Source organism: Syngnathoides biaculeatus, chromosome 3 (genome assembly GCF_019802595.1).
Source record: "Syngnathoides biaculeatus isolate LvHL_M chromosome 3, ASM1980259v1, whole genome shotgun sequence".
Taxonomy (NCBI): Eukaryota; Metazoa; Chordata; class Actinopteri; order Syngnathiformes; family Syngnathidae; genus Syngnathoides; species Syngnathoides biaculeatus.
The window spans coordinates 3,674,731-3,697,901 of record NC_084642.1 but is presented as its reverse complement, the minus strand read 5'-3'; the positions used below and the strand labels follow the sequence as shown (position 1 = coordinate 3,697,901).

General features: G+C 45.4%; 3 protein-coding genes across 4 annotated transcripts in view; 1 reads left to right on the top strand and 2 right to left on the bottom strand.

Moving 5' to 3' along the window:
- The window catches only part of tub (TUB bipartite transcription factor), a 54,912-nt gene extending 42,950 nt beyond the window's left edge, over positions 1 to 11,962 (top strand). For both annotated transcript variants that reach the window (XM_061815022.1, XM_061815023.1), the window contains exons 5-12: positions 1,137 to 1,289; positions 1,392 to 1,513; positions 2,719 to 2,910; positions 2,995 to 3,107; positions 7,928 to 8,042; positions 8,923 to 9,021; positions 9,137 to 9,308; positions 10,300 to 11,962. In XM_061815022.1, the coding sequence (XP_061671006.1) occupies positions 1,137 to 1,289; positions 1,392 to 1,513; positions 2,719 to 2,910; positions 2,995 to 3,107; positions 7,928 to 8,042; positions 8,923 to 9,021; positions 9,137 to 9,308; positions 10,300 to 10,433 (1,100 nt within the window). In that variant the 3' untranslated portion in view covers positions 10,434 to 11,962. The remainder of the gene's footprint in view (positions 1 to 1,136; positions 1,290 to 1,391; positions 1,514 to 2,718; positions 2,911 to 2,994; positions 3,108 to 7,927; positions 8,043 to 8,922; positions 9,022 to 9,136; positions 9,309 to 10,299) is intronic.
- Positions 5,380 to 7,581, bottom strand: LOC133498331 (uncharacterized). Its single transcript, XM_061815024.1, has 3 exons — positions 7,376 to 7,581; positions 7,023 to 7,066; positions 5,380 to 6,934 (listed from the first exon to the last, which is right to left on the bottom strand). The coding sequence occupies exons 2-3, from the start codon at positions 7,060 to 7,062 to the stop codon at positions 5,940 to 5,942; spliced, it is 1,035 nt and encodes a 344-aa protein (XP_061671008.1). The 5' UTR covers positions 7,063 to 7,066; positions 7,376 to 7,581; the 3' UTR covers positions 5,380 to 5,939.
- A 2,946-nt stretch (positions 11,963 to 14,908) lies between the features above and the next one.
- ric3a (RIC3 acetylcholine receptor chaperone a) lies at positions 14,909 to 22,846 on the bottom strand. The gene is given in 8 exon segments (XM_061813379.1): positions 14,909 to 15,406; positions 15,448 to 15,719; positions 17,883 to 18,040; positions 18,307 to 18,403; positions 21,049 to 21,087; positions 21,194 to 21,229; positions 21,232 to 21,420; positions 22,729 to 22,846. Coding segments are annotated over 8 exon segments (1,407 nt in total).
- Positions 22,847 to 23,171: the final 325 nt, after the last annotated feature.

Below are 23,171 nucleotides of genomic sequence, written 5' to 3'. Positions count from 1 at the left end.
AACAAGACAACATTTAAATCGCATTTTGAGGATAAGCGGCAAAGAAAAGGGATGGATGGATATTTAGATAAATTGTGGTGGCATGGCGGAGCAGCTGCAGAGCATCGGGCTCACAGTTTTGAGGAAGGGGGTTCAAATCCCGACCCCCATGATGGCCCCACCCCGTCTGGAATTTGCATGTTCTCACCATGTCTGCGTGGGTTTTCTCCGGGCACTCCGGTTTCCTCCCACACCCCAAAAACACACAACATTCATTGGACACTCTAAATTGTCCCGAGGTGTGATTGTGAGTGCAACTGTTGCCTGTCTCTGTGTGCCCTGCGATTGGCTGGCAACCAGTTCAGGGTGTACCTCGCCTCCTGCCCGTTGACAGCTGGGATTGCTCCAGCAGTCCCGCAACCCTCGTGAGGATAAGCGGCTACGAAAATGAATGAATGGATGGATGATTCATTCATCCTCCATTCATTCATTCATTCATCATTCTGCCCATTGACAGCTGGGATAGGCTCCAGCCTTGTGAGGATAAGCGGCAAAGGAAATGGATGGATGGATATTCAAATAAATTGTGGTGGCACGGCGGAGCAGCTGCAGAGAGTTGGGCTCACAGTTTTGAGGAAGGGGGTTCAAATCCCGCCCCCCCCCCCGTCTGGAGTTTGCATGTTCTCCCCGTGCCTGCGTGGCTTTTCTCCGGGAACCTGCAAAATTCATTGAACACTCTAAATTGCCCCTAGGTGTGATTGGGAGTGCGACAATTTTGTCTTTCTCCATGTGCCCTGCGATTGGCTGGCAACCACTTCAGGGTGTGCCCCGCCTCCTGCCCGATGACAGCTGGGATCGGCTCCAGCACGCCGGCGACCCTCATGAGGATAAGCGGCTCAGAAAATGGACGCACGGATGATTCATCGGCACCTCGAAAACAACGCGGAGGAATCATCCAAGCCTCGATTTGATTCCGATAACACAAATATCTTGTAAATGTTCACATAAACATTCCAAGACCAAGTCCGAGAATCGGTGAGTCAAGTCCCGCTCGAGTCAAGTCACGCGACTGGAGCCCGCCACCTCTGCGGTTAAGCACGAGCATTTAAAACAGCACGCGTTCAGGCGCCCTTTGCCGTTTGTTTGCGGCTCAGCAGGCGCGGACGGCCTGGCCTGCCAGTCGGAGGACGGCCAGATCCAAATCTTGACAGTCGGTCACCCCTCGTCAGAGGACGGCGAGGGCGAGCCGGTCATGAGCTGCACGCCGTCGCAGAGCAAGCAGGACCTCCGGGTGACCATGCTCAAAAAAGGTGCCGTTAGTTTCTCGCGCTGAACCGGAACGGAACTCGGGCCGGGGATGCCGGCTCGCGGCGAGATGGTCAACCCGCGCCAGCTTCTTTTCGTCCGGACAGGCATCTCCAGCAGTATGAACTTTGATGAAGAAGAAGACGACGACGACGAAATTAGTTCCACTTCCTCCCAGCTCAACAACAACACGAGGCCGGGCTCCGCCACCAGCAAGAAGTCGTGCAAGGTAAAAAGTGCACGACCAGGACCTCGAGTGCTGTGCGGGGGATTTTCTTTCTCAAAAATTCCCCTCATTTTGCTTTTCTTTCCATATTTGCGTACAATCATTTGGCATGATACTGAGACACCACACAGAGTCGGAAGGAGGATGTATTTCTTTGATTTCTTTTTTGATCGAAAGACCTTTCGCAGATGACTCACTTTGGACTCGTTTAAATATAGAGTGGTACCTCGTCTTCTGAGTGACCGATTTATAAGTTTTCCTGATTCAAGCTTTGGTTTGGCTGATTTTCAACTTTTTCACGAGTTGTGAGCATTTTTTTTAAATTTCAGGGCAACAAACTTCAAAACGAGCAACAGTTTGCCTTCAAAATGCGTCAAAATAGGCCAAGCGCTTTCTTTTCTTTAAGCTCTTATGTACCACTTCGGGCGGCACGGTGGATCAGCTGGTAAAGCCTTGGCCTCACAGTTCTGAGGTCCCGGGTTCAATCACAGACCTGCCTGTGTGGAGTTTGCATCCTCTCCTCGTGCCTGGGTGGGTTTTCTTCTGGGTGCTCCGGTTTCCTCCCACACCCCAAAAAAACATGCAACATTAATTGGACTCTAAATTGCCCATAGGTGTGATTGTGAGTGGGGCTGTTTGTCTCCATGTGCCTTGCGATTGGCTGGCAACCACTTCAGGGTGTACCCCGCCTCCTGCCCGTCGACAGCTGGGATAGGCTCCAGCACGCCCCGTGACCCTCGTGAGGATAAGCAGTGCAATAAATGGATGGATGGATGTACCACTTCCACTCGAAATGTACTGTAAAACTGACCAAGACATTCGGCAACATTTTTTGCTGACCCAAATCGCATTAACTCCATCTCACAAAATTCTGCTATCTTAATGCTAACATGCGATCCAAAATGCCATAGATTGGCGAACTAAACTAGCATTGATGCAGCAGCAATTACAATCAGTAGTAACATATGCACACAGCGCGTAGTGTTAATTAATCTAGACTCATAAATAAGCGATATGAACGATTTTAGATTCACTCGCGGCTTCATTTTCGCCGATATACCCGCAAATTCTCAATCCCGAGGGAGGGTCCGATCCGTTGTTCTTATCTCATTAAAAAAAAAAAAGGAAATGAATTCATCACTCACCTTCGAATGTCCGAATCAAGGTCTCAGCCTTGAGACGTGTATGCGTATTTTTCCCCGCTACAGGACGTTGCATCTGCCCCAACTCCGCCCGTCACCGAACCTGCCGTTGATGTGGACGACCTTGAAGAGTTTTCCCTGCGACCTGCGCCGCAGGGAGTCCGGGTGAAGTGCAGAATCACCAGGGACAAGAAAGGCATGGACAGAGGCATGTATCCCACCTACTATCTTCACTTGGAGCGAGAGGACGGCAAGAAGGTGAAGGACGACGGAGCTGAAAAGCATCCGCGTTCGGCAGCGTTTTCCTCCAAAATCCGTGTTTCTACTCTGCTTTTGTCGCAGGTGTTCCTGTTAGCCGGCAGGAAGAGAAAAAAAAGCAAAACTTCCAATTACCTCATCTCCATCGATCCCACCGATCTGTCCCGAGGTGGAGAAAGCTTCATTGGTAAATTGAGGTCAGTCTTGTGTGTGCTGTCGTCATTTTTCTTTAACTCGATATTTATATTTACACCGTGTGCAGAATTAGTGGCCGAGTGTCATTATTGAGGATTATTTTCATTATGCGGCAAACTCAAACAGCTCGTCGTGAGTAACGTAGCAGCATCCCACCTACACTTTGCCGGCATCTGAGTCTGAGTGGAACTCTGTGCCCGTTCGCGATCTGGTCTGTCGAGTGGCTTCTCACTTCATCCGTCCATAAAACCTTTTCAGATATCTGTTCCCAGATTTTTCTTGGGCGACATTACACGTTTTATCCTGTGTGTCTTGATCGTGACCGAAAGAACAAGATTCCGGATACAAGCGGGCGAAATGAGTTCCCTCCGCAGGGTGTTCTGGTTCTCCCTTAGAGATAAGGTGAGAAGCCCGGTCATCAGGGAGGGGCTCAGGCGCATTGAGAGGAGCCAGATGAGGCGGCTGGGGCATCTGATTCGGGTGCCTCCCGGACGCCTCCCTGGTGAGGTGTTCCAGGCATGTCCCGCTAGAAAAAGACCCCGGGGACGACCAAGGACACGCTGGGAAGACTATGTCTCTCGGTTGGCATGGGAACGCCTCGGGATCCCTCCGGAAGAGCTGGAAGAAGTGGCTGGGGAAAGGGAAGTCTGGGTATCCCTTCTGAAGCGAGTTCCCCTGCAACCCTACTCGGAAAAGCGGTAGAAAACGGATGGATGGGTCTTGTTTGGCTTTTCTGGTCGGCTTTTGTTCCGCTTTTGTCTCCAAACATTACATGTTGTATTTCAACATATTTCGGGCAGGTATGACGAGGTATGACTTGAAGAATACGGGTTCCCGATAGCTTCATGTTTGATTCTTTTCAAATCCATGGCAGTTTTTTTCCCCTCCCGTGTCTTGAGACCCCGTTGACCTCGCAACAAAAACATTTGATGGTTCTGCGATGACCTCTTCAAGACCTTCAGTACTTCAACAGTCCTCCGGAGACACTTTTGCGAAGTTTTGACTTTTCGGAGACAGTTTAATCTTTTTTTCGCCCCCTTTTTGCCTCAAGACGTCGTCGCATAACCACGACACCTTTACCTTAGGTGTTGATCTCCTTAGGCCACCGTCCTTATACTTTACCCGCAGTTTTTCCACCTAGGAGGAAGGAAATCTCTCTTAGAATGATCACCCAGTCATTAATAATTAATAATTCTGCACGAGTGTCTATCTATGGCCTCAGTATCTTAAATATGAAAAATGAGACCAAGATGAATCGTTAGCTTTTTCCACCGGTTACCCTTTACAACTCAAGTGAAGGAAAGTCATTTTTTTGAGACGGGAGGGTAACTGATAAATGAAATAACGTGGCTACACACGTATACCCTCTTATAACTGGAAATCAAAATTAATGAATCTGATTCAAACTCATATTTCGTAGAAATCAGCACAGAGGAGCATCCCAAGCATCAGAGGATGTGCTCACTTGTGCAACCACATCACATGGCAGCAGTTATTTGTACTTCCCGTCTCCAAAACGTTTTTACATTTACATTATATATATATGTGTATCATTGAGTTCTATGATTTAAAAACCAAATTCCAGCTGCGTGATCTCAGCTGCGCGGCATTTAAGCGACAGGAATGATTTCCCTGACGTGTAATGAAGATGTAATAAAGCCTTGCTCTGTACATTGAGACGTGCTCCCGGATCACATCAATCAGCGTTGTAGTACAATTTCTTCCTGATCGGTTTAAACGAAGCGCATCGTCGTCGTCGTCATCATCCTGACAGTTCATTTCAGTTGTGGATCGCCTTTCTCTACATCCTCGTGTATTTTCCGACAGCTTTACATTCATGACAGCAAACACTGGTTTTACAAAAGTGTACCAACGCAATATTAGCTTGAATGTTCTTGGTTGTCACAAATTTAACCTCAAATTTATTGGAATATATCAGTTTATACCTTCGCGCGAGTATTTCGTGTTGTTGTGCTAGCTCTCCGTGTACAGGTAGATTTCAAACGCGAGATTTGCAGTTTCCTTGTTAGACCTCAGAACTGTGAGGCCAATGCTTGACCATCTCATTGTTAGACCAACTGAGGAAAACCACAAAGCAAATATTGCAGATTCCAAATGGCAACCATGCAAGATTTGTGTGGTACATTGAATTTCTGAGAATTTTAGAGATCTTTCTTTATGATTATACATTTTTTATTATCATTTCCATTCAACAGTTTTTCCACGATTTTCAGCAGAGTTCGTCACTGAAATCTGAATCTCTGTCACCGTGAAGTGTGCAGAGTCCGTATTTAACACCCAGTTTATTGACCAAAAAGGGCACATTGCCCGATAAAGGGCTACGTTTGAAATCACAAAAAATATGTGAGTAACCATTCTCTATTGATTAGATCGCTATAAAACATTGATCTACAGTGGATAAAGAACGGAGCGCTGGACCCGTTGACTCTCAGTTGTACTGCTCGCCTCTGCCGTGTGCAACGGAGCGTGACAAGGTCTGGCCTCTTTGAACCTTGACTGTGCGAACACCTCCCCCAGTCTCAGTGGCACCTCCCGCTGCTTGATGAAATGCCTTGACCTCCTCTCCACAAGGCCGAATCTCTTTTAAAGAATCCTTTCGACTCAAGTAGCATCTGGAAAGTGCGGCTGACTGTCCGTATGTAGTGAAACTCCTTTTGTTGTACTTCTATCTTGCTTAGCCGCTGTTTTCCGTCCACCACTCCGCCAAGAGCAAGTGATCCATCGCCTCTCGATCACTCATACTTTCGTCCTCCTTGAGCGAATTTTTTTTTTTTATCAGATCCTTTTTCATGAAAACAAATTCATGTCAGTCCTCACCCCGTCTTTGATGGTCCTGAATGTTCTTCTCCCTCTTGCGCCCTACAACTTTCGTCCTCTATGGAAGATTGCCCCTCATCATCAACCAGATCAATTTCTTGAATGCTCCGTGCCACCTGACGGACGCAGTTAGGCATCGACGAAACATCTTCCTGCGGTCTGAAATCATTCCTTATCTTTTCACCTCCTGACTCCAAATCATCTCTGGACTTGTTTCCAGAATCACCAGGCAGAGGGTTTTCTCCACCATCTAAGTCACTGCCACTGTCCGAGCTGTTATCTTCAACTCCAAGCCACCACTGGAAATATTTGCTACCCGTTGTCTCGATCTTGTGTCCAGCCTCATCTGTCGAGCGAGTCCCCAAAGGTCCGGACAGAGAGTTTTTCTTTCCTTCTTGCCCACTGAGGTCTGCGCTCTCCGTGGACCCAAGCCTGTCCTCGGCTAGATCACGACAGTTTTTAGCAAGTTCATGGACACATTCGACCGATTCATTGTCGTCTGAATCCAAACGATCTCTTGACCTTGTGTCGGATCTGGATAGCAGCGGTTCTTCATCATTGTCTAGGTCCACACTGCTGTCAGAGGTGTTGTCAAACTCATGCCACCACCGAGAACATTTCCTAATTCTCGTTTCCTCATCCTGTTCAGCCTCATCTCTCGATCTGTATCTTGATGGTCCTGGCTGAGGTTCTTCTTCTTCTTCTTCCTCCTCTTCTTCTATCACCTGGTTGACTACCATCTGAACCTCGGCTGAGAAATCATTGTCCGATTCGTCTTCATTTTCTTCGTTCTCTTCAATCACCTGATGAATATGAGCTGCGTGATTTTCAATGTGGACATTCACGATGTTTTCATTGACAAATCCAATTTGGTTTTGTCTAAAGACCCTCATGTGATGATTTATGATAAAATGCAAGAGGAAGATAAATTCCATGTCATTATTGTCTCCGTTCGGTGGTTGATCTTCAGTTGGAATATGAATATGGTGGCCTGTAAGACAATGAAAGTTTGTAGATGATACAACCCTACTGAGCTGTCTACCAAGCGGAAATAGAAATCATGTTGATCAGATACTTACGATTCGGGCCGTTGTGGTCTCCGTCTCCTTGTCCATCCATTGATCTGACATAACCAGAAATGATAATCATCGATTTAGTCGGACGTTTGCAGAATGCTTCTAGCCGTCAAATTTGAGGTCACATCCCAAATCACTTTTCAAGGGATAAAAATCAATAATCAATACATGTACACTACTGTGGGGGATTAAATTGAAGTGGCTGATGGTCTTCAAAATGCAGCGATGACAAAGACCTTGGCTCCACCCCCCATAATGTCACACCCTTGCTTCATATAATCATTATGACATTTCATTTGAAGATGATTCTCATACTGTCACAGAACCGCCGTACGCTTTTGGATTTATAAACTGACCTCAAGCTGGAGGATCTGGTCTTCGTCCAATATCGCTCGTTACAAAGCCATTGGAAGTCGGAAGGTGAAGGTCTCCTGCGGGTTTTGCATTATTCAAGCCGCAGTCGTGCCCGTCCAGACCAGTTCAGGGTTAAAGGTTACTCAATTTTTGGCTTTCCACATTGTGCCCTTTCAAAATGTCGCGGCAACAAAACACTTCACCCCAACCGTGCGCAGAATAATGCGATTGTGCTCTTTGTAGCCATTAAATGGAAACGCTTTGAATAAAGCACTTTATGGCATCACGCACAATGTCATCATCATGATGATAAATGTATTTTTTTGTGAGAGCTTGTCATACTGCACTTCCTCACATGTACTGTTCCAAAGAACATGAATACACCTCCACTGCTGTTGCTATTGATGGTCCAAGCGCTGAATGATGTGCAAAGCCAAACGGGGAATTTTAGGCCTGTTCTTGATGACATTTCAGGCTGAACCGGTCTTTTGGTCTCGGGACGAAATTCTTCAAAGTAGCCGGAAGGCAACTCACCTGTTTAAGTTGCATTGCAGGTCAAACCTCATGGGGACCAAGTTCACTGTATACGACAGCGGTCTCAACCCCATGAAGACCACCAGCAGCCTCGAAGCCTGCAACATGCGCCAAGAGCTTGCGGCCATTTGCTACGTGAGTTGATTTTTTATATATATATATATATATATATATATAGTTGAAAACATCTGACGATGAGAATTGCATTCGGCAGAGCGGAAACATCTGCCATTGTCAAACTGTTGATAAAAGTGAAAATTCCGAGAATTCACAGGGTGCCTGGGTTAGCCCACTTGTAAATAATTGTCAATTGTGACATTTTTTAGTCTGGATTCTGTGCACGGTCCCATTGATGAGAGAGTGATTCAGACTTTTGCAACAATTGTCAAGGGCGTTCACGTCGCAGCTCGCGTTGTTCATCTCCGGTGACAACCTTCCGTAACGGAGAACGGATTGTTTCCGCATTCTTCGGCACTAACAAATGAACGCTACGTTGACGTATGTCCCCCGGCGGCTCCGTTTCAGGTCACGGACAAAACAACATGCTCACGAGACTGAGAATGTGGAGTTTTTCTTTAAAAGTTTGACAATTTGCCACGGCAGTCACGCCGCGGATGAGAAACTGCGTCGACTGTAGTAAAACGGAGCGAAGGCAGCTAAAACTGACAGCACGTAATAGGGCAGATCAAAAGTTGGAGGTGGTCTGGAGTGGGATGGGAAGCCGCCGTGTTCCTGCCATCTCGCGGTTGCCGCCTCCGACTCTTCTAAAGTTAACACGAGTTTAATTTGCATACCGTGCCTGCCATGTTATACAAACGGTATTTATGATATTTCATGTTGGTTACGTGATGGAGTGAGCAAGAGGCGCAGAATCTTGCGGCGATGCGAGCGGATTGTGCAGTCTTTGCGACGAGACGCGCCTCAAAAGCGTGTTCCCAGATCCACACGGATGTTAGATGATCTGTTTTGTGTAGAAAAAATATGCGATCCTAATACATTTTGGCATTTTAAACAGGAAACAAACGTCTTGGGATTTAAGGGACCCCGTAAAATGAGCGTCATCATCCCCGGGATGAACATGGACCACGAGAGGGTGTCCATCCGCCCACGAAATGTACGTTTCTCGAGATCCACGCGTGCTGATCGGTTCAACCTCCTCTAAAATATTCACATTGCGATATCGTGCTGAGGGTGAGTCTGCTGCAATGTTTTCTTTTTTTCTGTCGTAGGACCACGAGTCATTGCTGGCGAGGTGGCAGAACAAGAACACGGAAAGTGTGATTGAACTGCATAACAAAACTCCAGTGTGGAACGACGATACGCAATCGTACGTCCTCAACTTCCACGGCAGAGTCACTCAGGCTTCTGTCAAGAATTTCCAAATTATCCACGACAACGACCGTGAGTTTCACATACAGCCGTCTTGCAAAAAATAATAATAACAGGGCAAGGAACCGTACCTGTATTTGGTAACTTCAGATGAAACTCAGTAAACATGACTCACTATAAAGCAAAAGAATCGGCGGCAAAACATGCAACATAAATTGGAGACTCTAAATTGCCCGTAGGTGTGATTGTGAGTGCGGTTGTTTGTCTTCAATGTGCCCTGCGATTGGCCGGCAACCGGTTCATGGTGTACGCCGCCTCATGTCCCAAGAAAGCTGGGATAGGCTCCAGCACGCCTGCAGCCCTTGTGAGGATAAGCGGGTAGGAAAATGGACGGATGGATGGATTATTGAATGAAATTGCAATAACGTTTTAAGAGCTTCATTCTGATTGGATCTTAAATGACTTCCTTGAAAACCTTCCTCAGGCATCTTGGCCTGATGATATTAACTTACTGGTCCTTGTAAAAGTGCTTCAAATATGTTAGCTTTGTCCTTGGCATCTCAAACATTTTCAATTGATTTAGGTTTTAATCTAGACTCCTCAAATTTTTCATTTTCCTGTAATTATTCATTTTTTGGGCTGCACGGTGAATCAGCCGGTAAAGCATCGGCCTCGCAGTTCTGAGGACCCGGGTTCCATCCCGGACCCGCCTGTTCTTCCTGTGCCTGCGCGGGTTTTCTCCGGCCATTCCGGTTTCCTCCCGCATCCCAAAAAACATGCAACATTAATTGGACACTCTAAATTGCCCCAAGGTGTGATTGTGAGTGCACCTGTTGTTTGCCTCCATGTGCCCTGCGATTGGCTGGCGACCAGTTCAGGGTGTCGACAGCTGGGATAGGCTCCAGCACTCCTGCGACCCCCGCGAGGATAAGCGGCAAAGAAAATGGATGGATATTAATTTCATTTGTTTATGCCTACGACACCTTTCATCCTTTTTCTCGAACGTGCGACGACTTCAAGTTCTTCTTTGCTGCGGTTACTTACCCGTGCTCAATGGTTTCAGCCGACTACATCGTGATGCAGTTCGGCCGCGTGGCCGAGGACGTCTTCACCATGGACTACAACTACCCGATGTGCGCCCTCCAAGCCTTCGCCATCGCCCTCTCCAGCTTCGACAGCAAGTTAGCCTGCGAATAGACGGCAGCCCGGCGCGTGCAGCGGCCTCATCAAGGGCTCTTCATGAAAAAAAAAAACTGGGCGCTGGTCCGACAACTCCCGAAAAAAAAAAAAACACGTATCCCAAAATGCTTTACGGCTTTCAAGGTCTGCGTGGACGAGCGTGTGTGTGTGTGCGTCCGAGGCAGGGGAGATGCTCCATGTGGGGCGTCAAGCACAAAAAACAAAATCAACGTTTTTTTGTAAACATTTTCGAATGCGTGCACATTCGAAAGAATCAACCGTTCCTTTAAGCACTCGCTAGAGAGGTAGAACATTCTTTATCTGTGACTAATAACTGCATATTTGTACATTTTTGAAGTTGGCCGAATTTTGTGTACAGTACCCGTCATGAAAATAACCCAAGGTTAAAACAAGCGACCAAAAAAGAAATAAATAAACAAAATAAAATAAATACCCATCCTCAAGCATGAAGAGTCATACAGTTCCTAGATTCAAAATAACACGCATGTCACAGGCTATTTATTTTGTTATTTATCTATTTATGACACGCTTCTTTGGACAGTATTGGCTCTGCGGGGGTCTGCAGGCAACGTCAAAGGCAAAGTGCCCCCCCCCTCCCCCACCCCCACGACGATTGGACGTGGGCGGGGCAAAGGCACCCTCCACCGCGCCGCGTGCCGCGCGAAATCCTTCCGCCGGGGTCACGTACGCGAATGTATCGAATATTGGTGCACTTTAATTTCAAGCCGGGAGTGGATGCGATCTCGCCGTACGTTCTGTCGTTTCTTGTGCCTTTTGAACACCGACTGCAAGTGTCGCGCTTTGGCTGTCAAGTGAGCTCGTTGCTGTTCTCGCGATCACCCTCTCCCCCCCCCCCCCCCGGGGGTCATTTGAGGTCACCGAAATCAGTGCCCCGGTGCGGACCTGGTTCTCAATAATCAAACAAAAACGTTGATAAGAAGCCCAAATAAAAGAATCAAGTTGGATGATAGCTTGATCAGAGATTATTTTCTTTTAGTCCCCTTTTTATTTCACTCTGGTGATGTAACATTTGTGCTTAGTAGAGCGTCCGATGCCGTTTGGATCGGACTTGGATTTGTCACAGCCTCAACACTTGCATAGATGCGCGTCTTTGAAATATTTTTATACCTCCGCTGATGTGACAGTTGGCTAAAAGGTAGTCTTTTTCTAGAGTAAAATTTAGGCGGCACGTCCTTTCTCACCATTTTGTACCCCCCGCCCCACCTCAAAACACACACACGCAAAAAAAAAAAAAAAAAAAAAGAATCATCAAAATGAAGGCAAAGAACAATCTCTGGCACCACAATTATTACTGTGGCTCACGAGGAACTCTTATCAGATGTGCTATTCTTGTACTTTGTGTTCTAACTATTTGGGAGTTCTATTTTGAAACTCGTTATTTCTGTGAAGTCTGCTTTTCGGCACACGTGTTCAGGATCCCCCCCAGCCCCCACTCCCCCCGCGCTTCTTTCAATTTCTGTTTTTCGTGCTTGTGATGATGTACAGTGAATGCCGTAAGATTTACATGATGGTATAGATACTCTTTGAACATGAGAAAAAAAATGTGAACAAATAAAAAAAAAAAAAGAAAATTCGGTATGTTTACACCTGTCTTCTGTTTAAAATATTCTTAAATTCCTCAAAGCATATCAAGAGGTACGGCTGTCCTTGGCTATTACCAAGGAACCTGGTCCTCAATCCTCTCCATCTCGACAAATATCAAAGAACCGTTTTTGTGATTGTATCCGACATCTACCCTCACCTATGAGCACGAGCTGTGGGTCATGACCGAAAGAACAAGATCCAGGATACAAGGGGCCTCTGCAAGGTGTCCGGGCTCTTCCTTAGAGAGAGCGTGAGAAGCTCGGTCATCAGGGAGGGGTTCAATGTCAAGGCGCTACTCCTCCGCATTGAGAGGAACCAGATGAGGTGGCTGGGGCATCTGATTCGGATGCCTCCTGTGGACGCCTCCCTGGTGAGGTGATCCGGGCATGTCCCACTGGAAAGAGACCCCGAGGACGACCCAGGACACGCTAAAGAGACGATGTCTCTCGGCTGGCTTGGGAGCATCTCGGGATCCAACCAGAAGAAGTGGCTGGGGAAAGGGAAGTCTGGGTATCCCTGCTGAAGCTACTTCTCCCGTGACCCGACCCGGAAAAGCGGTAGATAATGGATGGATGGAAAGATGGATGTGTCCGACGAAGGAACGGAACCCTTCACATGGGCTAAAATACAGGCTTTGTCTTTCATACTTGTCACCACGGACGACCGACTGAAGCCTTGGTGGTGCTGGTGTCTCTCCTTTCTCCAATCTTTTTATGATCTTGAGCTTCGTTTCCATGGTAAATGATTTTCTTTCGGCTGCAGAAGCATTGCTAAAAGACACAGCTTTCTTCTTCGGGGCCATAATGTCTAAAAAGGAGGACGAAAAATGCAAAGATCTCCTCCCGGTGCACAAACAGACAAGCATCAGCCAGACAAAATGGTGGACGGGGGACAGGTGTTGTATAGTCGAAATGTCTTAGGTCGAGACCGTCTTAACTTATTGTACGGGTTCACCTAAGGGTTGCATTACCTCAAAAATACTCTGAGGTCTCTCCCCCCAAAAATTTGCCCAAGGAAATTGGTCAAAGACTATCAAGAAGGCACTCAGGTTTATGATAAAAGGTTGTTGTTCCTGTGCAATTAGCAGGATGTTTCAATAATTTAACGGTGGGTTGCAAGACTTTGCTGATTCATGACAAATTGCCATTGTTCACGCTGATTTTTTTATGTTTCAGATTGTCTACTAAGGCAGTCATAGGAAGTGAGGATTCCCAACTCATCTACATATGAATTGGTAATCAAAGGTCATCACATCTGCCAGATAAATTAGGTATCAGTAAAGTTTGTGAATCCAGCTCATATTGCCCCAAAACAGCTACAGAGGTACGTCTACTCCGAACGTCTCTAGGAATGAAAAATTCAGGTTACGAAACTCCTCCTCGGAAAAATATTGTCTCTAGTCACGAAGGAAATTCGGGATATGAAAGGCTATATGAAATAGGAACTGGATTCGCAGCCCCCAAATGCCCCGAAATGTAAACATCCTGTATCTTGAATTGTGTGGCACGATAACGCTGCTCTCCCATTAGCTATCACCGTAGGATATTCCTGGCATCCCATTGGCTAAGAGGGACATCAGTCTTTACCCATGATGCTTTGCGTTTCCCTTGCTAGCAAACATTGGGAAACTACAACTTTTTTGCCATTTTTAAACAATTTTTTTTGCAAGTTTATTCATCTTTATTTATCATCTTGTCACTCAACCTTCACTTCACATAGTTGCCCAATGCTCAGGGTAAATGAGCATAATTTTCTGGATTATTCTTTGCATGATGTACTTTGAATGCTCATTTTTGGTGGTGTGTGTGTGTGAGGGGGTGCTTGGAACAGATTAGGCTATTTACATGTAAAATGTGCTTCTACTGGTGAAAGTTTCGCATTACGAAATAACTTCCAGAACAGATACATTTAATAATTAGAGCACGTTGAAACCGCAGTTGGAAAGTGATCCCTCCACATGGAAGCCCCGGGACTGGACGAACTTCTATCATCTGCTCGTGATCATTCCAAACTTCCAAGGAGCTTAATTATTGTGTATATAGACAAAGATTTAGCCAACCAATCATGGTTAAGGACAAAGTTGAGGCAGAACCATCGTTTGTGATTTGTCGTGGCGAGGGTGACATTGTTTTAGTGTTACTATTAAAGTACGTTGAAGTTTTTATGCATTTGACTACATGCTACATACTGTAGTTTTTGTGTAAAATGTTAAATTCCGATTTTTACGACCAAAGGGTACCTTTAACACCGTGAGTTGCTTAGAGAAACACAAGAGCCGTTCCTCTGTCTCGATTTTTTATTTGGATTTACAGGAAAGTTCAATGGGTTCTTTCTGTTTTCCACACTGTCCATCTGAAAAATCAACAAACTAAAGTAACCTTCACGACAAGGTCCACACTTTACTCGAACCCAAATTCTAAGCTGACTCCGCCCTTGCCCGAAGACCCGAACAAATCAAACCTAACCACTCCGTAACAACCTATCTCGCATCCGAAAGTTTGTCCTGACCAAATCGGATCTACCCCACCTCTACACTTCCATATAGATACATGCAGTACAGTCCGTGAGGTATTGGCGGGAAGTGAGTCTTGTTGGTGATCGGGATGTCCCCCTATAAGTACTGACTCTAAACCCCTAACCCTAACCCGTCAGCCAGGTTCCTGAATCCCAACCGCTCCTTTATCTTCTCTCTACAAAGACAGGATAGAAAACCTCTTTGTATTCCCAGTAAGAAGCATCTAGTTTAAAAAAAGGATCGTAATCTCAACTGGTCTATAGACTACAACTTCTTTCACGCGCTAGTGTCTCCATTTGAAAAAGGATGAACAGAAAGAGACTGTTCCGAGACTACTTTGAAGGGAAATTCTTCACGTCTCTCTCCTGTTTCGCATCCTCAGGCCGCTGACCTCTTTCCGAATGTCTCGGTGAACGTTACTGTCGCCCCCCGCGGACGCTAACATCGGCAAATACGTCGCACCCCCCCCCTCCTCCGCGTCTTCCTCGGGGTCGGGACACTCTGCGCCGGCGAACTGGAGTCTCTCTGCCTCGGTCACGGGATCTTCCTCATCGGCCTCCTCGTCGTCTTCCACCTCCGGTCCGTCGTCTTCGTCGTCATCTTCTCCTCCTCCGTCCTCCTCTTTCTCCAGCTGCCCTTCGTAGGTCCCCTCCTTGGGGTAGTGGAAAACATCCCTTTGGTCATTGAAGCTAATGTGCTTCCTCCCCGCTGTCTGACGACCTTGCAGCTCGTTGTGTATTTGGAGACCTAATCTTTCATGCTTTGTTTTTGCATCATCCTGGGACGCAAGAGGAAGTAGCAAAAGTCTTTTCTCAGCTTCTGCTTCCTCTTCCTCCTCCTCCTCCTCCTCCTCTCCTCCTCCTCCTCTGCTATCTCTTCATTGTACTCCGCCTCCCCTTCCTCCTCCTCCTCCACCTCCTCTTCCTCTTCTTCCTCCACATCCTCATCTTCCTCCTCCTCATCCTCATCTTCCTCCTGCTCATCTTCATCCTCCTCTCGTACGATAGATAACTTCCTTGCCACCAACTCTTCCTCGTCTTGCTCCATTCGCTCCGCCAAGGCCTCCGCAGTGGGCTGGTTGGCGGGCTCCTCCAGGGCCGCGCGGTCAAATCCACGTTTGTAATCGGGTACTTCATACTCGGGGTAGGTTTCCTCTGGGTAGCCTGTACAAAAAAAAAAAAAAAAAAAATACATTTACTTTCAGAGAATATTAAATATCTGTTTTGTTTTGAGGTTTTTTTTGCTGTTGTTTTTTTTGTAAAAATGAGCATCTCCTCCCTGGAATGAACGTAGACCGTTCGAGTCGTGGTCGCCGCACCCGTCCTCGTAGCAACGTGTTGCAGGTCTCCCTTGACACAAACCCAGGGGATTTAATTGCTTGGTGTTCGGGCCATTCTCGGTCCCCTCATTGTCTTTCAAATCCATAATTCTGACGTTTGGCACCATGAGCCATTCCCACCTCGCACAGGGCAGGCCTGTCTGGCTCACCAGGTCTGCCCTTTGCTCTTCCGTCTTTTAATTTTGGCGTATTTGCTGCTCGTTACGTCACTTCCTTACCTGACATAATATTAATCGTCCACATATAGTTAAAATCCATCTTCTTTGTCACGTTGTTGCTACTGTTATATGCTCTTATTCGACTGTGATTTTCTCGTTTCTTTCTGTACCTTCTCCAGCCTAGTCTTACATTCAGTGGAATAAAAAAAAAAAAACAAACAAAAAACGAAACAAAAGAGGGAGTAAAACTGCTAACAGATAAAGATTAACAGTGTTTGTCCAACCAAAGTGTGGCGAGCAGCAGCGTCTGCAATCAGCAGTGTCCTCTGACCAGGGCCACAGATGGCAATAAATGTCCTTTTGTCGCGAAGCCACACACAAACACAAAAGACCGACACCTCCATCCACTTATCAGCCAGCTAAAATGTAACTGTAACAGTGATGCTGTCAAAATGTGAAAAATGACAAATTAAACTAGCTGACCTCAATAAGTGGATTAGTAGATGGCTAACTTTAGTTATTTGAGGTAATCTATTTCTACTTTTTACTGTAAAATGTCTAGTTACTGTACCGACTGAGCTAAGTACATAGCTTGGTAGCTAGCTAGCTAAGTAGCTGGCCCCAACTACAAACCCAGCTACCCGCGTAACATGATGCGTACACATTTAGGAGACCCAAGAGAACCTCAGATGAACAAGTATTATGGGGGTAGTCAGAAAGAGTGGACCTTTCCGATGGCGATCTTAAGCTCCGCCCCTTAGCCATGTCCCACAAGCTTCCAAAATGGCAACCGAGCAGAACAGGTTCGAAGTCGATTCTCTATCGCGTATTCCAGATAATATTGGGGTATGTTTTTTTGCCAAATGCGTCAGACTTGTCCAAGAGAATTCTACAGAGAGGTGTTAACGATTTCACGCAAGGTTATGTCCACGGAATTAAGATTTTGGACGGAGCAGGACGCAATGTCAGAGTTACAGCGAAATGATGGCGATCGATGCAAAAAAAGTTTGACGCCTCACAAACTTTATATTGAAATCCAACAGGATAAAAAAAATCATTACTCTCTATTGTAGCCTTTATAAGTAAGCTAGCTTCGATTTTCTACAAGTGCATTTAAACGATGGTGATTAATAACTGGGTGTATTCATTTGACTTGGCTCGTAATGGAAGCCAGTGCTCTGTCTTAAAAGTCCGGTGTGATAAAAAATAGGCAAATAGACATTTCTCTTGGATGACGTGGCGCACTTACGTATCACTAACCAGACTCTTCGGCATAAAACATGGCACACTTCTTTCAGCAGGTCAGTGATACGCAAACAAAGTGAAAGTTGTTTTCCTGCAATGTATAAAGCACTGATAATAATTCAGTCAAACTCAGAGAAAATACTTCTCCCTCACTTACCTTCGAACATACAGCCTTGTGTTTGTCGATATTGTTCACATTTAGTTGTACGAGCGCTCTTCCGCGAGCCTTAATCCATCGTAGACATCAACTGTGTTTTAGGCTTTGGAAAATTAATCAACTGGGACCCTTGTAACGCAACACGATATCTTTCATCAGAAATGCCCATTCCCCAAGCGCATCTGAGGACCATTTTCTTCGTAACATTAACTTTTCCAAGCGCACGCTACTGACACTTGTGGGACTACGTGGTGGCAAGGGGGTGTCAAGCCAGGGGTTAAGACAATGCGCCTATCTGATTGGCTATTTTTGTACGAGTGATTGGCAGGTCGGAAAGGTCCATTAAAAACTTTTCCCTCAAATGCTCAGAAGGCCAAGCTGGTACGAGGCCGCCATCTACCTCAAACAGGCGAGTGGTGCAGCGTACCTTCCCAGTCTGCGCCGTAAGGCACTTCCTCTGCCTCCATCTCCGGGGAGGCGCCCTCCTGGCGGCCCTCTTGCATCACTTGTGCTATCTGCCTCAGCTGCTTCAGAAGTTTCTCCTCTTTCTTAGTCGAAGTCGATTTACTTCTCCTGCGTCTTCCGCTGTGGGCCAGCAGAGGGCAAAGAAGAACCATGGAACACGAAGTACGCCGCTCTCGAAAGTCAACGGCCACAGAGGGCAGCAAAGCTTTTCATATTTTATCAATCTTAGTTTGTCGACTCTTCCGTAGAACAGCAGCTTTTTTTTTTTGTATTTAAATTTGCCTTCATGAAATTCCCAGCAATATAGTGAATAACTCCAACGTGAGATGTTTTTTTTTTTTTTTTTTTGAGGACTGTGCCAGGGATAGTACTTTTTCTAAACTAACCTCCCAGAAGCGCGAGTATTCCCCGAAACGATCCTCTCCAAGATCCTTTCCGACTGAAGTATTCGCTCCTGTAGTCTGGCAAGCTCGTCGTCAGCTGCTAAGAAAAACGTCACTTTATTGCGTCGTATGGGAATTTAATGACATTCAGAAAGATTACAGGAATTGATAAAAATTGTACATTTTATATCGATAACAAATATAGCGGAACTTAGTTTGTCGTTAACCCAATCCTGATAGTGTTTTTGTGCAACTGTTCAGTGTTTAAATATTGTTGTTGTTGTTTTTACATTTGAACTTCAAACTCAAGTGCCAAATTGCCCAACATGTTGACCAAAATATTTCCACTTCCATGGCTTTCTCTGATGAGTAGTGGTGCACACGTCTGCCTTTGGTGCGGGCAGCGTGGGATCGATTCCCACTCCCTGATGGTGTCGCTATCTGACTGGCGAGCAGTTCAGCGTGTAGTCCGCCTTTCGGCCGAAGCTAGCTGGGATAGGCTCCACCTTTCTCGTGACCCTTGTGAGGATAAGCGGCTTGGATAATGGATGGATGGATGGATGCCTTTCTGTGACACTTCAATACTTTCAAACGTTCACAGGCAGGTCGAATTATATTATTATTAATCAGAATTAATTACTATCTTATTATATAATAATAATAAAATAATATAATACTAATAATATAATATAATATAATATAATTATGATTTATAGCGCATTTTACTCTACACTCCCCAGTTCAACTGTCAGGGTTTTGTGATATAAAAAGAGAAAAAGAAATAATTTGGTCACTTTTTCCACTTTTAATGAAACTTGTAACCAATAAGATTCAATCAGGACTCAACTGGGGGGGAAAAAAATAATCACCGGACAAAATGTGGTCTGCACAAGTGTGCACACCCTTTTATAGTTGAGGGTGTGGCCAATCGACCACATGCGTCAGCACACACCTGACACCATTGAAGGTGATTAACCCCAAACAAAGTTCAGATGTTCCGGTGGGCTTTCGTGACATTTTTCTAGGCGTGTGCAGAACACTTCCACAACTTCGGAAGTATCTGACCGTTCAAAGGTCTCAATCTGGAGAAGGCAACATTGAAGGAACTGCAGAAATGTCTGGTAAGTGCTGGCTTTTTGGTCGTGCATTTGACAACAAAAATCTCTCGTTAACTTCGTATTTGATGTCTGGGTTGACTGATTGGGTGGCAAGTTGGATGCCTCATTTTACAAAGGAAAAGACAATTCAACTTTGAATAATTCATAATTCTGTAAGGCATATTTGCTCCAAATGCAACACTGGGCATCACTAAAAGAACACTAGCACAACAGTGAAGCAAAGTGGTGGCAGTAGCATGATTGGGGGTGTTTTTTTCCTTCATATGGAAGACAAAGACGAGTTTGGAATTGTAGTCAGTGTTAGCATAAAACCTTTTGCACGAAACCCTCCTAAAATTCAAGAAAGGTCTGAGAACAGCTGAAGTTTATTTGAGGCAGCTGTGAGCTATTCATCTTGGTCTCATTTTATGAAGATGACAAAACCTGGCATTTTAACAGGGGTGTGTAGACTTTTTATATCCAATTTAGATGACTGAGTAAGTGTTTTTTTTTTCTTCAGATGAATAAATCTACCGTAATTTCCGGACTGTAAGCCACGACTTTTATCATACGCTTTCAACCCTGCGGTTTATGCAATGATGTAACTAATATATGCATTTTGGCTAACGGCCACCAGGGGCGCTCGAGCAGAAAAGTAAGAGTGAGACAGGTATGTCGAGGAAGATGCAAGTTTAATGTAACTTTGCGCTTTGTGCGTGAATAAAATTAGCATGAACAGACCCTGGCGGCACAGTGGATCAGCTGGTAAAGCTTTGGCCCCACAGTTCAATCCCGGACCCACCTGTGTGGAGTTTGCATGTTCTTCCCGTGCCTGCGTGGGTTTTCCTCCGGGCACTCCGGTTTCCTCCCACATTCCAAAAAACATCCAACATCCTTTGGACACTGTAAATTGCCCCTAGGTGTGGTCATGAGTGCGGTTGTTTGTCTCGATGTGCCCTGCGATTGGCTGGCAACCAGTTCAAGGTGCACCCCGCCTCCTGCCCATTGACAGCTGGGATTGCCTCCAGCACTCTCTGCGACCCTCGTGAGGTTAAGCGGCGAAGAGAATGGATCGATGAACAGACCCTCATCATGGAAAATGCAAGAAAAATGTATATGGCGCAGCTTTCAAGTTAAAAGCAATCGAGCTTGCCGACAAGGAAAGGAAACGGAGCTGCTGCACTTAAACTTGGCATTAAATGAATCGATGGTGAGACGCTGGAAACGGCAGCAGGAAGAACTGGAGCAATGTAAAAAGATGAAAAATGCTTTCAGGGGTCATAAAAGCAGGTGGCCTGAACCGTGTTACTGCCACGTCTCTGTGACTTTTACCGGTATTTTTCATTTTTTTTACCCAGCCCTGTTAGTGCAGTGTTACTACGGTGTTGCTACTGTGTTATTACCACGTCACAGGCACTGTTTGGAAAGAAAAGCTAACATTATATGATCAAAACTTTTAAAACTCTTTCTGTGTACCTTCTTTCTTTGTAAATATCTTGTGTTTCAATGTGGGCATGCGCGCCTTATATACAGGTGCGGCTTATGTATGTACAAAATTTTTTTTTCCTTTAAAAATGTACTGGGTGAGGCTTATAATCAGGTGCGGCTTATAGTCTAGAAGATTTGAATAGAACATTTGAGTACTTACTCATATTCCTCTCCATGCTCACAGTTGTACTGTACTTTCCTGATGTCATATTCTTGTCCTTGGAAGTCAACTGTTAAAAATAGAAATGCTAATTGAGGCATCATTGTCGTAGACTCAAAATACAAAAATACAGATATATTATTACTGGTATGAACCTTGTAAATTATGTAGAGGATGTAAGTAGAATCCCAAATCCATAAATGGGGATGACTTGAGCCATCAGGTTGTGTTTTTTGCCACGTCCGATGTTTGCGACTCTGGCGGAGGCCTCGGCGCTGCGGGTCATGGAGCGGAAAAGGTCCAAGCCCCACTGGTCCGGGTCGTCGGACGACGGCACCTGATGCATCCGAGGTGGGGAGAACCCGGGCCCAACTGCACCACATAACAAGTCAGCAATAATATTACACTTCAGCCGTGCAAATATTCCCAATTTGAAACCAACTGCTTACAAAAAGGAAAGACAAAATGCCATAAAATGTGAATTGTGGGAGTAAACATCGAATGAAATACAATAAATATCCCTGTACGCTATATACAGTGCATATGTTTACCTGCTACAACTTTAGTACATCTGCTCAAGCGACGATAGATCTTAAAAAGGTGATAAAAATGCTCAACTTTCGTTAGACGAAAACAATCGTGAATATTTTGCATTATCCCATTCATCAAAATTGAGCATGAACATGAAAGATTTATGTTTTTCTGAGATCAAGTATATTCAAGATCAGAAAAATTGATAAAAATATAATCATGACGATAACAAAAAAACAAGAACAAGATTAAGGACTTCTGCAAAAATGAGTCAGCGACGTGGTAAATTCAAAAAGTTGCAATTAAATGTTAGTCAGTAAAGTGCTTCACTACAAAAGTGTTTGGTTTGGTAGCATCTATAAAAGAATAAATTCATATAAAAAATCATCGAATTGCTGGATTACACATATTTCCAGGGCACGTAATTATTTTCATTGTTGTCGATTCAAAATGCTGTAGTAAACATTCTAGTTTGCACGGTTCAGGGGTCGAAGTCGGGTTTGGGAATTACTTGGAGAAAAAAAAAAGAATACATACGTCTACATAAAGTTACTCCATTCCAAATTGCAATGCTGGTTATCCATCCATTTTCTTTGCCGCTTATCCTCACAAGGGTCGCGGGGAGTGCCGGAGCCTATCCCAGCTGTCAACGGGCCGGCGGCGGGGTACACCCTGAACTGGTCGCCAGCCAATCGCAGGGCACATTGAGACAAACAGCCGCACTCACAATCACACCTACGGGCAATTTAGAGTGTCCAATTAATGTTGCATGTTTTTGGGATGTGGGAGGAAACAGGAGTGCCCGGAGGAAACCCACTCAGGTACGGGGAGAACATGCAAACTCCACACAGGCGGGTCCGGGATTGAACCTGGGACCTCAGAACTGTGAGGCCAACGCTTTACCCACTCAAAGATAGGATCCCAAACCTAATTTGAAAGCTTTGAAAATATGATGCATCCTCCCCCAAAAAGAACAATAACAATAATATCTTTACTACGGAAACTGCATTTATTTTCCACAATTTTTGCATTTTTAAAAAATATAACGTAGCAACATGATCAGATGACCTAGTAGAGTTGTTTACCAGCTGACAGCAAACAACAACAACACTGAAGCGATGTGGACGACGACGCGACGCATGCGCTCACCCTGCGGCCGCCCCAACTCCTTTTTGGCTCCGGTCAGAAGCATCCTGGGCAAGAAGAGCGACACGCACAGAACCGAACACGAAATCAGAGTCACTTTTTGACAGGCCGTGATGGACATGTTGCCTCGCTCGACGGCGGCGCTTCGACGGCGAATCCACTCGCTCATCCGGTGATGCGCCGCTCAGATTAAGCAGATTATATGAGCGGCCTTCAAAAAGGCGGGATGGAATATTATCAACTAATCCCCAAAGAGGGACACAACTGGACATCTTCGATAGTTTTGCTGCTCGCATGCAACGCTTTGGATTTGATGGACATGATGACAAAAGAACAATCACAACAAATTCCAAGTGACGATGACTGGAATATTGCAAATATTAATCACTCTACATGTCAATACTAGGAACGGTGGATCAGCTGGTAAAGCGTTGGCCTCACAGTTC

What these genes read in the sequence shown, in the direction of transcription:
- LOC133498331 (XM_061815024.1), bottom strand. Translation starts at nt 7,062, where the DNA reads ATGGATGGACAAGGAGACGGAGACCACAACGGCCCGAATC. An exon ending in AGACCACAACGGCCCGAATC is followed by an intron (nt 6,935 to 7,022) that starts GTAAGTATCTGA and finishes ATTGTCTTACAG; the next exon opens with GCCACCATATTCATATTCCA.